At 36.8% G+C, this 16,599-nt stretch overlaps 2 protein-coding genes across 3 annotated transcripts; both read left to right on the plus strand.

Moving 5' to 3' along the window:
• The first annotated feature begins 910 nt into the window (after nucleotides 1-910).
• On the plus strand, nucleotides 911-6,707 carry alkbh5 (alkB homolog 5, RNA demethylase). The gene is made up of 4 exons (XM_051899644.1): nucleotides 911-2,115; nucleotides 2,342-2,422; nucleotides 2,519-2,644; nucleotides 5,544-6,707. The coding sequence occupies exons 1-4, from the start codon at nucleotides 1,442-1,444 to the stop codon at nucleotides 5,719-5,721; spliced, it is 1,059 nt and encodes a 352-aa protein (XP_051755604.1). The 5' UTR covers nucleotides 911-1,441; the 3' UTR covers nucleotides 5,722-6,707.
• A 900-nt stretch (nucleotides 6,708-7,607) lies between these two features.
• mief2 (mitochondrial elongation factor 2) lies at nucleotides 7,608-16,519 on the plus strand. 2 transcript variants are annotated; one of them, XM_051889926.1, is made up of 5 exons: nucleotides 7,608-7,766; nucleotides 9,834-9,988; nucleotides 12,011-12,167; nucleotides 12,536-12,861; nucleotides 14,917-16,519. In XM_051889926.1, the coding sequence occupies exons 2-5, from the start codon at nucleotides 9,854-9,856 to the stop codon at nucleotides 15,685-15,687; spliced, it is 1,389 nt and encodes a 462-aa protein (XP_051745886.1). In that variant the 5' UTR covers nucleotides 7,608-7,766; nucleotides 9,834-9,853; the 3' UTR covers nucleotides 15,688-16,519. The 2 variants fall into 2 exon arrangements, with proteins under 2 accessions (XP_051745886.1, XP_051745895.1); XM_051889935.1 differs by lacking the exon at nucleotides 7,608-7,766 and adding an exon at nucleotides 7,801-7,928.
• Nucleotides 16,520-16,599: the final 80 nt, after the last annotated feature.

Consider the following 16,599-nt stretch of genomic DNA (forward strand, 5'->3'; position numbering starts at 1 on the left):
ATTGTCCTACTGTAATTGTCCATAACTCTCAGTATTTTGGAGAAACTGGAATATGAAGTTGACATTTGTGTTATCTATAATGATCTAATTAATGAATAAGATTAAAATACAGCAAATTGGCAAGCTGCCTGTTTTAAAATTTTTATTTTGTTTTCATTCTGCAAAATGAGATTACTAAGAAACCCCCGTTAGATTTGGAACATAATGATCTTATGTACATGATGGGTTTTATCTGGCTTGCAACTTTTGCACATCAATTATTTTGTTACATAACCTTTTTATGACAAAAGTTGTTCATCAAAATAAAAAATGCTGACATATACCACGACTAAAGATGTATTTTATTTAAATTTGCATAATCAGGGGTAGAGCTAATACAATGAAATGTAAAATATATGAAAAATATATACCACATTACATCTTTTACACAGTAGACTATTAATATTATTATAGGTGACATTTGGAAATTCTATTTTTGTTATAATAATAATAATAAAATAATTAAACGCAGTTCTAGTTTTATGGAACAACAGTTTTTGTTGTTGTTGTTGTAACTGAAAAACAAAATAATTATAAAAATACAATAATGCTGTCAGCACATGTTCCGGGCATGTAAGAGCTATTGAGGACCCAGGTTTGAGTTTGTTCTGGGTCATCCCATTCCCACTCTCACCCGTACTTTCCTGTCTACTCTCCACGTTGCTGTAAAAAAGTTATTGTTATTAAAGTATTGCCATATTTACGAATTTTTATTTTTATTATTATAGGTTATAATAATAATTCGTAAATATGGCAATACTTTCATTACATTGAAAACGCCTTATATAGCTTATATAGCTGAAGGGGTTCGCTGACAGCTGATCGCGTCGCTCATTGGCTGTCACTGGACCAGACCCTCATGCATGCCTACGTGCAAGGCATGACGCGCATGCGCAGCTCGCCAAGCAGTTTTGGTTACACGAGTTTACGTTGTCTTTACGTCTCTGTACAACCCTGCAGAAGCAGAATAACTACTATACATTATACTCTTGGATACATTATACCAAGCTGATCAGCACAGCGGTTGTAGTGGCCAGAAGGCGTGCGATTCAAACAACATGCCGCTGTAAACCTGTGTCCACTGGAAGCTAGTGGTGGCGCAGCTGTGCTATGTGCTAATGTTATGGGACTGAACCGCAGGAAAACGCCGCCTGTGATTGACAGCCTACTCTCTGCGTTGCGTTACACATTCAGTGTGGTTGCTCGTGGAATGGGGCAGTGGAAACTTTGGTTGGTTTAATTTGCAACAACAAGTGCAGAGGAAGCAGGCGGCAACGCTCCAGGCCTTCGGTCACGTCGCACACGACTTCGGTGACCGACATTAACAGTATAACATGGGGACCTGAAGTGAATTCAGGATAAACAATATTTAGCCGCGAAATTTTGGACTTTGTTCTTGAAAATGGCCGGTTTTACGGATTTGCGGGAAAAGCTGAAGTCGATGACACCGCACAGGGACACAGTTTTCGAGCACAGCAACGGCGAGAAGCGCAAATACCGCGAGTCGGATGACGATGAGAGCGAGTACGAGGAGCGGCGGGACGCGGAGGCGCGCAAAGTGAAGAGCGGCATTAAGCAAGCGAGTATTTTCACGCAGGAGGAGTGCGCGCTTATCGAGGCAAAGATAGATGAGGTGGTTGCCAAGGGGGACAAGGGGCTCTACCGGGAGCACACGGTGGACCGGGCGCCCCTGCGGAACAAGTACTTCTTCGGAGAGGGCTACACATACGGCTCGCAGCTTGAGAAGCGCGGCCCCGGGCAGGAGCGGCTGTACTCCAAAGGCGAGGTGGACGAGATCCCGGACTGGGTGCACGAGCTGGTCATCGATCGCCTCGTGACGCACGGCGTCATACCGGAGGGCTTCGTTAATAGCGCCGTGATCAATGACTACCAACCCGGGGGCTGCATCGTGTCCCACGTGGACCCCATCCACATTTTCGAGCGGCCGATTGTGTCCGTGTCGTTCTTCAGCGATAGCGCGCTCTGCTTCGGCTGTAAGTTCCAGTTCAAGCCCATCCGCGTGTCCGAGCCCGTGCTCTACCTGCCCGTGAGGCGCGGCAGCGTCACCGTCCTCAGGTCGGTACTAGTTCTTTTTTTGTGTTCTTTGCGGTGTTATGTGCGATAAGGTAGTACCTTGATTTATACTATGGTAGTATATAATTGCCATATTCATATACCATGGTGTTAACATGGTACTTGAAAGGATAAAACTCACAAAGTACCGTAGTACTGCCATGTTTATAGTAAAATATTTAGTTCTTGCTCATGCTCACTGTTTTGATTTTTTTTTTTTTTTTTTAAGTGGCTACGCAGCCGATGACATCACGCATTGCATCCGCCCACAGGACATCAAGGAGAGGAGAGCTGTCATCATTCTGAGAAAGTGAGTTGTTGTTCTGCTTTTGAGTCAGAGTTGTTCTTGGAAGATCTTGAAGCATGTGTGGGGGTGTATAATTTGTTTTGCTCTGTTTTATTGTAGAACAAGGCCGGATGCCCCTCGCTTAGACTCCAATTCACGGAGCCCATCCATCCACTCTTCTGAGAGAAGACACATACTCAAAGCCAAACGCTCACACCGCAAGGCTGACCCAGATGCTGCACACAGGTACTTGCAAAAGTTGCAAAAACTTGCAAAGTTTCCATGTTACATGTACTTACTGTAATAATAACAGTAAATTACACTTAATTACATGCAACTAAACCTAAATCAAACCCTAATCTTAGAGTAAGTGCATGTCGTTAATTAATATTACTAATTACTTAAATGTATAATTACACTGTATCAAGGACACATTAAAATAAAGTGTAACCCCACTAAAATTTAAGTAAAACTCATCCCACTTCATTTGTGTTGTATACACGATAGATACTTAAAATTGTGGTTTGTTAAGGAGAGTTGATCGGGCTGGATTTTCTTCCTATTTCTAATATTAAAGGTGCACAAATGTAATTTATTTACTTTATTCAATTACTTTTACACCTAAAGAAGTAAATATGACAAATGTTTAAACTGATTTACACTAGTATGTGATAAAGAATAGTGTAGAAAAGCTGTTTTGTTTGCATAAAGAGGGACCCCCCTAATGGAGGCGGCCATCTTGAGATCACATGACCATATGAAGGCTAATTTTTATCTTATCTGCCAAATAATTAAATCATAAACTACTGATCAAAAGTTTAGGGTCAGTAAGAGTTTTTTTGTTTGAATGAATGAAATTAATGCTTTTATTCAGCAAGGATGCATTACATTAAAAAGTTACTTTTAGATTGTTATAAATTATTTCCATTTAAAATAAATGAGCAGCAAATCAGCATATGGACTCTTCACAGACTGTGATGATGCATTTTAATGGTCTGCAACAGTTTTTTTTGTTTTTTTTTTTAAAATATATGTAAATTTTTCGTATTATATTACCTTTGCATCAGATTACAAAAAACTAGTTAACGCTGCTGTGAGGGTGTTTCTAATGCAGCAGCTGTGGGAGTGACGGAAAAAATGACATCTTTCTCTGCTGACTGCTGTTATCAATCAATCTCTATTTTTTTCCTCTTTTTGAAAGTTGTGAAAACACTATTGCTGAGTTTTTTCTTTTGCTATTTGAGCAAATGGGCACACACAAATATATTTAATGTATTCTCTCATTCACCGCTATAAAAGTTTACCCAACTATGACGACTTCCGCTTCTGAGAAACCTGGAAATGTGAAAAGGATCAATTAGAATGATTTCTGAAGGATCATGTGGCACTGAAGACTGGAGTAATGATGCTGAAATTCACAGGAATAAATTACAATTTAAAACAGTTATTTTAAATTACAATAATATTTCACAATTTTGCTGTTTCTGGTCAAATAAATGCAGCCTTGATGAGCAGAAGAAATGTCTTAAATATTTTAACGACCCCATACTTTTAAACGTTAGTGTAGAAGAGAGATAGAATGTAGGTTATTTCTGCAGTGTGACTAGTAGAATTTTGCTTTTGCAAGATGCAGTATCTTTTATATCTTTTTTCCCTCAGAATTGGACTTTATAGCTGGAATTTGCGAGTTTATTGCGACATTTGCGAGTTATAAAGTCAGAATTGCATGATATGAAGTCGCAATTCTGAGAAAAAAGTCGTCTTTTTCCCCTTAGAATTGGACTTTATAACTCACAATTGTGAGTTTATTGAAACATTTGCAAGTTATAAAGTCAGAATTGAGAAACTCACAATTCTAAGAAAAAAGTCGTCTTTTTTTCCAATTGGACTTTATAACTCGCATTTCTCACAATTCTGAGAAAAGAAGTCAGTTGCGAGATATAAACTTGCAATTGCGAGGAAAAAGTCAAAATTGTGAGGAAAAAAGTTAGAATTGCGAGATGTAAACTTGCAATTGCGAGGGGACAAAAGTCAAAATTAAGATGATAAAGTCGCAAATATCTTTTAAATTGTTTTGTTTGTGCCGGAAACAAGCTTCTGTTAAAAAAAAAAAAAAAATTGCATTAAAATTGCTTTAGTGCACCTGTAAAGCAGTGTTGGGTGTAACACGTTACTAAGTAACACATTACTGTAATTAAATTACTTATCCACTAAAAAAATTAAAGTAAGGGATTACTGTTCATTTTTAGGTAATTTAATTACAGTTACTTATAATGTACTTGCGTTACATACTGTAAATTAGTTCAACAGTTCTGTTTAAATTTGAATTTAAGTTCAAATTTGAATTTAAAATCTAAATTTGTCATCTAAAGGTAAAAGTGAACACTGCCTCTTTAAAATCGTTAGCTGTAGTGCAGTTGCGCGTGACCAGTTGGCTGCATAGTCGCTGTCTGAAGATGTCAGCAGAAGCGAGTGGCTGTTTTGCAGAATGGAAATACTCCAATTACTTCACTTTTTTGACACAGGTAGGCAAGAACATTGCGGTAAAATGTAAACTATGTCCTAGGATGAAAAAACTGCATGCGCTCTCTGAGAGACGGTCTTCAGTCAGTGCGCTCTCAGCCAAAGCGCACACACATAGCCGCCTCTCGCGAGTGTCAAATTTTCGTGGTTTATTACACATAAACGTTCAAATACACACACAGTTATGTCAAAATGCCCGTCTTGGCGTATATTCGCGCTGGTTATGTGAATGTGAACAGCGTGTAACAGCATATTGTCTCCGTCCATTAGGTCTTAGTGACAGCAGCCTTTAAAACATGCTACTGTCTACTATTGGCTGTCTGTATTATAAATGATAATCAAACACCAAAAGAAAAGCTTTAATAAGGATTCATCTATATTTAATTTATACAGTTATGACTATGCAGAGTTATTTTATATTTGATTATTCAATTTCTGTGGTATTTTTACTTACTACTATTAGACCTACCTGGAAAAAAAATATCTAGCATTGTTTTATTTGTATTTTTATATATTTTTACCGTGGTATCGAATATTATAACTGATCCTTCAAGACTAACAAAATTGTCACATTCAACACATGCTTTTTGCTAAAAGATTTTGTCCTCTTGTCTTCCCTCAGGCCTCGTATTTTAGAGATGGACAAAGAGCTGCAGAGGCGTTCCCTCTCCTCCCGACAGAGACGTCACGGCGACAGCAGTTCAGAGAACTCCTGGAGGAGAGCTGAAGATAGAGAGCCGGGCTCCCGCTACACACACGACCACGCACCCACGCGACGAGTCAAAATGAGACGTCATTGAGACGCGATCAGAACTCACTGCTTCTCTCCTCTGACGTCTTTTCGTTTGCTCAAGGAGATGGAAAGCGAACAGAGTGACTCAGTAGAAGAGATGCTTCTGGAGTGGGTGGCCTCAAGGACGTTTGACGCTGGCTGCTTTACTTATTAAAAGGCTTGATCTATCTATTCAGACATATCAGACAGATCCACTATATTTTGTTCTGTGTGATTTAAAGGAAATGTATGGAATAAAAAGACATCTAAACTGACTAGTGGAATTCAATCATAATTCAACAGTTCATGTGCCAGTGTTATGCATATATAGCTCATTTACATAACAATATCAAATACAAATATGTATTGGTCCACTTTTTCAAAGGTAGGTTTTTGAGGAGTAAACATGGTTGATTTTTTTTTTTCTGGTTTTAAGAATTTTGTTGGATAAATTCTAAAACAGAAGCTTCGAACAGGCTATCAAATAATTTACATAAATGTTTTGTTTTTACGGAAGTCACAGAAAAAGCGAGAGGGAAAATAAATCGCAAGTTTTGTTAATGCTGACAGACTGACTTAAGTTAATGCCATGATAATAAAATGTGTTTTTGATTTCCACACAGTGGCTTCTCAGTGCTTTTTTCCCCCAGTGAAGTGTGGTAAAGCCATGGTAACTAGTTCTGTTCGACCACCATGCAACCATGCTGTTTTGATTCTTTATTTTTGAAGGAAAGAATTCATTCATGCCAACATTACAGCTGTCGTTCAAGAGCTATATGAGACTGTCATAATGGCAACAGTTCATGTTTTATTTTTTATGTTCACGGTTCTGAGATTGAATGGAGCTGAAGGACATGCACTAAAATATAAAATGTCCCATTGCAGGTGTTTAATAGAAAAATGCATTTGGCTACAAAAGACTATATACTTTGTATTCAAGAGGCTGACATGCGAGACTTTTTGTTTAAAAGTTGAAAACTGAGTGGATTTGACTGCATAAAAGATTAAAAGAGATGTTCTGTGTGTTTTGGAAGATTATATGTTCATGCTTTATTTTTCTAGTTTTACTGATGAAATGGAGATGATTCATGTTTGTTGTATTTTTTGTAGTTAACCTTTAAATACCAAACATTCTCTATCAATGTTCCTTCAAATTCCTTTACTACTCATGTTGGTTTTTATTTGTGAGAAAGTTCATTTTCTTCAGTTCAATTTGCATTGTCCATTAATATGGAATAGGAACATCGTTTTCAGGCTACACTTAATTTAACATGCATCAGAAAGTGAATTTTTGCTCCACTTCTGATATGTGTTTTAGTTGGTTCAGAAATAAAAATGTAAATATTTCGTGTGGCTGCATCTCTGCCACTATGCCATCAGATCTTTACCCAATAAAAGTCCCACAGGTTATTTCTTAAAGTGTGACTGTCCACTAGATGGTACTAGAGAACTTTCCACCAATTCTTCACAGAAAACAATATTAGCTTGGTCACTAATTGCTGGGAAATATGGCATATTTTGCGGAATATCACAAAATACATTATTATAATCAAGTGCTGATGTGCTTTGGTTCTTTCTTCAAATGCGAATGCATATTTATTATCCTATTTTCAAGAACCACCTACGTTTCATTTATTTTCTGCATAGAAAATAAATGAAATAGAACCAAATACACAAGCATAAAAAAATAAGTCACAGTGTAAGAAAATAAAATACGAAACGATATAATTTATCAAAATAATAACTTTTCGCATTTACATGTAACAAAAATAGCATTTAAAATAATTTATGCAAATAAAAAATTATATGTGGATCCTCCCCGCTAAAAATTAAAAATTTTTGTAAGATATGCTTATTCCTTTTTTTTGGCCACACAGAGAAATTCCATATCCATCACATTGAAGTTCTGACGTCAGGTGATACTGCCATCTCATTGGTCTAAATGTACGTCAATCAGCGGGATAGTGGCGTAGAATGTGTTTGTTATAGGTAAGAGGGCAAATGCGTAGTAGACAAAAGTACTGAATTCGATACTCTACGCTAATGGCTCTGAATTGATACTACCTTAAAAAGGTAAGTTAGATGTTTAACTCGTGTTTATAAATTGCTGACTGCTTAATATATTCCCAAGCTTGTTGATTTTCTGCATTCGACAGCTGGTTAAGTTAGCAAACGCTAACAAAGCGAAACACTGTTGTTTTCAGTTTAATTTATACTATTTGTGAACTACTGAAAGTAAGTATTTGATTATTTGGCAATTATATGTGATTTAATGTTATATTTAGCAAGGAAAAACGCCATACATTGTTATACGTGTTAAACAGCACGCCTGTACACTGATAGTGTTAATCAGTTTTGTATACATTAGCTATCTTTTGTGAAAACACAATTAATGTTATCTGGGTTTTAAAGTCCATCTGTATGCAGGCCTCGTGTAATGTAATGTGTACTAAAAGTTGGCCTTTTACCAAATAACCAGGAATATACTGTACATATGTAAGCTGTTTTGTTTAACATTTTCTTTGATCTGGCCAAGAACATTCTGTTACTTTTCAAGCATGAGTCTTTTGCAATATAAAAATATTAGGCCTAAAATGTGTCTATGAGATACTGTATCCATCCATGCCCAAGCGTTTAGACTACTGTAATCTGTAGATCACGGCTGCAAACTGAAGTATAAGTCAGGATCACAAAATTATCATATGAATAAATGGAGAGTTACTAGGCCACATGGGTCTAAAATTAGACCTGGTAAACCACCCTGCTGGTGCCCAGTTTATGAAGCTACCAAAGCTATTTCTGATCCACAGAGAGAGTGAGTGGCAAGTGAAGCTTCAGATGCCTGGCCTGTCACGTAGCACACATGAACACCATATGTCTTAGGAATAACCTTCATGAAAGAGTGCTGTGATGGTACATTAAAGCCAGAATTAAATGTAAATTTACCCTTTCAATCTCTAAATGCATGTTATAGATCTTACTGTGAACAATTCATCCATGCATATGTTTTATTTATTTTTATTTTTTTTAAATGTTTTGACCTCATAGGGTTTAATCAAAATGTCATAACTGAACCTTTCAGTGAAAACGATATGCTTCTCTCTGGTGATGTATGCAGGACTTCTCCAATCATTTCGTCCGATTAAACTCCACCCCTGCAAGCTTGCATTCATGCCTCCACCTATGAGTGCAACGCTCACATCTTAAAATAATCCATTGTCACAATATAGAAGAAAAGATCTGTTGCTAATTCTGTTTCATCATGACTCGAATGGTATCAAATGTCTAAAGCAATAATAATAGCACTTTAAAGAGTTAGTTCACCCAAAAATGAAAAGTATGTTATTTATTACTCACCCTCATGTCGTTCCACACCCGTAAGACCTTCGTTCATCTTCGGAACACAAATGAAGATATTTTTTATGAAATGAGGCCTCTATTGCCAGCAATGCCACCGAACTTCTCAAGATCCAGAAAGGTACTCATAACATATTTAAATCAGTTCATGTGACTACAGTGGTTCAACCTTAATACTATTAATATTATATTTTCAACAATATCTAGTGATGGCCGATTTCAAAACACTGCTTCGAGTCTTTGTGAATCTTTTTGTTTCGAATCAGTGATTCGGATCGCGTATCAAACTGCTGAAATCACGTGACTTTGGCGCTCCGAACAACTGATTCAAATCAAATGATTTGTAAAGCTTTGAAGCAGTGTTTTGAAATCGGCCATCACTAGATATTGTTGAAAGATATTGTTTTTGGAGCACAAAAAGTATTCTCGTCGCTTTATAATATTAAGGTTGAACCACTGTACTCATATGAACTGTTTTAAATATGTTTTGAGTACCTTTCTGGATCTTGAGAAGTTTGGTGACATTGCTGGCCTCACTGAGCCATCGGATTTCATCAAAAATATCTTAATTTGTGTTCCGAAGATGAACGAAGGTGTAGAACGACATGAGGGTGAGTAATAAATGAAATTATTTTAATTTTTGGGTGAACTAATCCTTTAATACTTATTTATGGTACACCAAAGTGCCACGTGGTATTTTTAGTACCATGAATATCATGATACATGTCCAAAAATCGTAGATAACACATTCTTACAATTATGATTCTTTATTGACATTTTCAGACACTCTCACAGAGGAAGTGATGTATTATTCCGGAAAAAGGCGAGGAGAAGATGGAATTGCTGCTGTCATTGACTTCCTGTTGTCCAATGCCCGTCTGGTTCTGGGGGTGGGCGGAGCTGCAATGCTGGGCATTGCCACATTAGCTGTGAAACGGGTGATCATTCTTTTTTTTTTTTTTTAGTTTATTACACACTACGCCAGGGGTGCCCAATCCTATTCCTGGAGATCTTCCTACCTGCAGATTTCAGATCCAACACACCAGTCTGTAATTATCAAGTTGTGTTGGAGTTTAACTTTGCAGGAAGGCAGATCTCCAGGAATAGGATTGGGCACCCCTGCACAACACAATTCTGATGGGTCAAAAATAACATTGCATCAGTGCCCATCTACTTTTTCAGAGACCTTGCTTCCCGAAGTATATTTCCAATTAATTTTTCCTATATGGATTTTAAAGTGCCCCTATTATGCTATTTGAGAGGTTCCTAATTCTGTTTAGAATGTCTCCTACAACACGTTTATGTGCATTAAAGGTCAAAAAACACTTTCATTTTCTTATAATATACATTGCACATCACATTTTTCAATGATTCTCAAATGATTCATCAGATGAATCAGTCTCTCTAAATCCCTCTTTTCCACGAGCCTGCTCTGCTCTGATTGGCCAGATGGCCCAGTCTGTTGTGATTGGTCTACCGCTTACAGTGCAAATTGAAAACAAATGCCCATTAACATAACTGATTCAGCTCCGGAGGCTTCCTAAAGCTCAGTGATTGTACACACTGTAAAAAAAGACTGTAACGATGGCATCGATTTTACCATATCAATCTGAGCGTGAGTACGATAATGAAATATTGGAAGAACTAGTTACTCAACCCAAGCCTCCATCCCAAGAACGACTTGAGCAGGACGTTTCTCAGTGATACGTACTCAGTATGACGTTCATCATGAGATGTTGCAACTGTAATTCCTCTACATCAGCATTACAAGTGTATGTCCATCAACAAACCAATGTGTATATTTCTAATTCATTGCGGTGCACATGTGGGAACTGTATCATTTAACTGTATCAATAATAGTTCTAACGTTAGCCGAGCACCAATGTGAATGATTGTTGTAACAAAGTTTGTAAAACAAAACCATCCTTTATCATTACTCGGAGTAGTAAGAACAACAGACAATCTGCATTAATGGACAAAATTTTAGGTAGCAGTGGGCCACAGCTGATTAGCAGAAGTATTTCAGTAAGGTTAGCCAGAGACATACACAACATAAAACCCAAAACTACGTATTTTGAACATTCTGTATAAAATACATACATGAATGATTAATCATACTTACAGGTTGTGATTCTGAGGAGCAAGTTGGTCCAAATAATGTGGGTACTGTCCCATCTTTAACCACTGATTCTTCATAGACTCATACTTGGGAAGTGAAAATAAACCGAATTTACGTTCACAGTGCAGAACACAGCATCTTGTCTACGTTATTCACATGTGCAAGCTACAGCATTTGAGGGTTCAAGTTTTCACGGGATGTCCACGCAGAACGTAGGCGGGCATTATGCAAATCTGTTAACTTGTGATGTGTGAACTTTACGGAAATGGAATTCGAATTACAAATGACGGTTTTTGCGGTTCAGAGTCTACTCTTTCTTTTGAAAGACAATAACTTTATTTATGATGTACTTTCAGCTTTACAACTTAGCAGACCGTTTACATTCACATACAGCTACATTACACATTGCATGAAAGGTAATTTTCAAAAATCCAAAATAGGGGCACTTTAAACATTCTTTCACTATTTGAGCCTGATGAATCTTGGCTTTGTTATCCTGGAATATGGCCATGATGTGTCTTCCTACATGGTTGATTCTCTGATCATAGTAAATATAGTTTTTCACCAGGAATCTCACTGTTTAACATGATTATTTAAAAAAAAAAAAAATTTTTAAATGCAGGCTGATGACTTCAACAGAAGCATATACCATTGATTAAAAACCTTGTTGCTCACAGTAGGTCTGTCTTCAACGGTTTATAAGTTATCGTTGAAAATCAATTTCCCTATGGAAAAAATGAATGGGATTTTTATTTTTCCGGAACCCAACGTTTACACTCTTTTAGAACTTATTTTGATGATTTTTATTTTTTATCTCTTATATCTTCTTGTGATATCATAGCTGATAGAACGTGCCGGCAGGCCTCCTGATGAGAAGCCTGACAAGAAGATGACGGACAGCTGGGAGGAGTTAAGCTTGGTTAGTGCCTCCCCCAAACTGCTCCACAAGGGTATTGAAGGAGTGGTCATGAAACAGATTGCAGCTGCAACCAAGAAAGGTAGGTACATACTTATTCCAAATGAAGGTATTTCCCATCTAGCTAAAAGGCAACAACAAGAAATCAAAATGTACCCTATTTACTGTCTTATTGTGCACAATTCATCAGTGCATGTTTGTCCAAACAAAATGTTTAATAATCTTTTATCAGAGTGTTTTGATAAAACACTTCTCAAACTTCTGGTTAATGTCAAGTGGATATTTAATGAATAGAAAAGAATGGAATATACTTTATTGTCCCATTTGTCTCATGGAAATTTAGGCATTGATGTTACTGAACATCCCGTTTCACTAAAAATACGTCATATTATGTAAGTAAAATGGGTTGTGAATGCTGTTTTAAGGAGAAAGCGTTTTTTGTGTGTTTAGCGGAACTGTCTCAACCTATCCCCCTACCCTCACCTGAGCCCCAGCGGAGTGACGCTGACCCACCTCAACGGCGGAAACGCTTGGATCTGTGTGTGATGACGTTTGCGGAGCGTCTGCAACTGTACTACAGAACACGAGTGTGTCTGTCAGCGGAGGAGGTGTCTGTCGCACAGCAGCGAGCGTTGGATATAGCCACAGAGATCCAGGCCTTCCTGCACTCCAAACACCCAGACATGCCACTGGGAGACATGATGCTGGCGGGGTCACTGCTCGACGACCTTCAAGTGGTTAAAGCCGACCATGCCTGCCTGATCGTGCCTTTACAGGTATCAAGATTCTGTCTGGATGACTTGTGTACAAATTTTATCCTATCATTTCCAGTAGTTTCTATTCCATACATCTTAAAGACCCATTAAGTTTCAGGAGCTAGCTTACAGTTTTGTTCATTAATATATTTATTGTATTTTTCTGTGTTTTCTATCTTAAACGTTTCAAATGTTCTTTTACATTTTCACGCCAAGATATTTACATATTCTTTTGATTCCCAGGGTCATGTAAAGTTCAGTGGATAATATAATATATTTTCTATTGAGATTTTCTTATTATATTATATTATATTATTATATTTAGAGCTGTCAAGCGATTTAATTTTTAATCTAATTAATTACATGATGTGGCGATTAATTAATCTAATTAATCGCAAATGAATCACAGATCAAATCTGGCAGAGAAATTATCCCCAAAAGATAATTTGAAGTCATTGTGTAAAGAATCAAATAAACAGATTCAGAAAGAAACATTTTTGATTCAATATAGAATTTATTACACAAACTTTTGATGACTGAATTTTAATTTTTTGGATGAACTATATCTTTATTTATTTTTTATTAATATGGAAATGATGGTTTTTAAATTAAATTATACTCTAAATAAGAAACTAAAACTGCCAGTAGGTGGCGGTAAATGTCTATTTTATTCCATTCGTTCAAACAGCTGATTCATTCAGGAGTGAAGTATTGTCTAAAATAACACAATATTAACTTATTAAAATTTAGATTTCTCTGATCTACATATGCATTTTAAGACGTTTGAAGGCCAAAAAATTGGACAATAATAGCTTTAAAATCTCTCCTTGTCATCTCTATCATCACTTTCTTTTTTCCCCTCAGTCTCCTTATCTTTGTCTCTTCCCCTCCTAAAGCTGAGATTTTCATTTTCATCTGTATCAATGTAGAAAGTAAACATAGGGTCAATTGAAATTTATTTTATAAATCATTTTCTTAGAGAAGTTAATTTACTGAAGGCTACCAGGAAAGCTAGGTTTAAGCTAAGTTTAATAAATTAATTTACAATATGTGCATTTATTAATAATCATATGCCTAATATATGATGGAAGCGGCTTCGTTATTGTTTCTTGACCCCTCACACTGACAGTTAGGCTATACTACCAATTATTACATTAATCAAGTAAATTATAACTACTATTAAAAATGGCGAAATCAGACTTAAGTTTAGTTTGCATCCCTGATTATTTTTGTCGGTCGTTTAACATTTCAAGCATAAAACAGTTATCAAGAAATGGGTAGTTTAACTACTTGCATCTTATCTCGCACTTTATGACCACTAACTGAAGTGTCGCGCTGGAATTCGCTCAGCAGCTTCCGTGAACATAAATCCCGCCTAGTATGATTTGACTGATCATCTCAAATATTTTAACATTGACGACCGCTGACAGCTCAGATAAGAACTGCTCAGATAAGAACAGCCTTTAAATCGACAAAGCCCTATCGACAGCCCTAATTATATTATGTATTATATTATTCAATAATATATTAAAAAAGATGTAGCTTCATTGTACTTAGACTTGCTCAAATAAGTATTGAGTAATGTTAATTAGCTACATTACTATAGAGTTAGGGTTAGTTACTTGTAATTATGATTAATTTACTGTTATTACTATAGTAAGCACATAACATGTAACTGTCACCTTAAAAAAAGTTACTCTATAAAATGTCCAAAACTCTAATAATGTTATATACTTTTTATTATATACTTTTTTTTTTTCTTTTTTCTTTTTTTTTCTTCTTGGTCCTCTATATGCCTTTCCACCATTTTTAAATGTGGTGTAGATCATATTTAGACCAATATTCACAATTTTTTAAATAAAATTCTTCTTTTGATTTTGGGTCATGCAGAGTTCAGGAGATAATATAATATAATTTAATAATAATACAATTTTGGTGAATTTTCTACAGTATTTGTCAATTGTTCACAAATTGTTTTAGATCATATTCAAACTAATGTTCTCAAATGTCACCAGTTGGATCTTTGGACTTAGATTTAAGCTGTATTTGAATTTGTTCCAAATGTGTTTAATACAGTTGGAGTCCAGTCTGTGGGCGCCTATTGCCGGAGAGGACACATTTTTGGGTCACCCTCAGTACTGCATGGTGCGCCGTGAAAACCTTGAGTACTTCCCAAGGGGGCGGAGCTACTGGGATCGACATTTACTGGGTGGATACTTGTCGTCACGGCTTGCTTCTGAGCAATTAGGCAAGGCGGTGATGGAATCAATGAACTGGCCATCGCTGACCGGAACCCTGGAGTGTGAGGTGCGACCGGTGCTTGGGTCTCCTGAGCTCAAACTGGAGATTCAAGGATTAACCCAAAGCAGTGGAGAAAGCTTCTATATTACCGTGTTGCCAACAGTGCGCCTTGGTGAGATGACGCTTACGGCGCAACGGGAGATCACTGGGTCATTCGACTACGTCTGGTACCAGAGCCTATACACCAATGAAACAACTAGACTAGCAGCGCTTGACAAAGCAGACTTGGGGGTCAGAAGGAAGTGCCTGAAAACACTAAAGGCTGTGTGCCGCAACTGCCCTGCACTACGCAAGCTCAACGGCAGCCATATTAGCAACGTCGTTCTACACATGAGTGAAAAAGAAACTGATTGGTCGGAATCTGCGTTTGCTGATAGGTTCCTGCAGGCGATCACTGAGCTAATTGGATACCTGGAGATCGGAATCTTGCCTAGTTTCTTCAAACCTAATGTGAATCTGTTTCAAGGTTTTACTGAGGATGACATTGACGAGATGGGCTTCATGCTCTATTGTGCCGTAACTGAACCTGAGATACTACTGATTTGATTCACTCCTATACTTGTGCATAGAGTATTACATTTATCCAAACCTCTATCTCTATGGCTACAGGCATTAATGCATCTTTAAACAAAGAATGTAATATTACATATTACGTGTCTCTTCACAGTTGTGAATCTCCGCTTATCTACTTCCTTTTAAAGGGGGTTTTGAAGTGACATAGGCACCATTTATCTATGCAGCACTTACCTAGTCAGACACTTTGCTTAGATGTAGATTTGAGAGAGAATTTTCATAAAACGTCTTCACTCTGAGCTTCTGCTAGTGTGTGTATGGGTATTTAGACCATGTGTCTGATTTAAGAAGCTCTGCGTTAACCATGATTATATTTGTTCTACTATTTTCCTTTTTGGAGCAGTAATCATAGACCGTGTGAAGCTATGTTGACTTTGAAGAAGCAAGTACTTAAGACAATAAAGCAGTAATGCAAAAATATTTTTATATACAATTTTGTCAGTCTTGATTACAAAGTAGTTTGATTGGGGAAAATGTGCATTGAGTGTTGTCTAAACCTTTATAAGGCTTTTTTTTTTCCTACCTACTCACATTCTTCCCTTTTGTCAGTACCAGCATAAATGGCTAAAAAGGACATAATTAAACTATAGTTAATATGTGAAGCAGGTTCCCTGTATGCATCCTATGATAATTTGCCCAACAAATTTGGCTAAAAAGTATATTGAAAAAACAATAAAAACGTTGGTAGGGTCAAATTTCATACTTTGGTGAAACCTACTCTGCTAATAAGGTTACATGAAATCTTATATGAATTCTTCTTTACCATTGGGATGCATGTCTAAATAAAAAAATTATTCACAATTTTCACATTTGTTTTTTGGTGTTACTTCTGCTTTTCATGTTCATTAGTATGAATTACATGCCTATTTATCACTGATTTTTGTA

The sequence above is a fragment of the Ctenopharyngodon idella genome, chromosome 1 (genome assembly GCF_019924925.1).
Source record: "Ctenopharyngodon idella isolate HZGC_01 chromosome 1, HZGC01, whole genome shotgun sequence".
Lineage (NCBI taxonomy): Eukaryota > Metazoa > Chordata > Actinopteri > Cypriniformes > Xenocyprididae > Ctenopharyngodon > Ctenopharyngodon idella.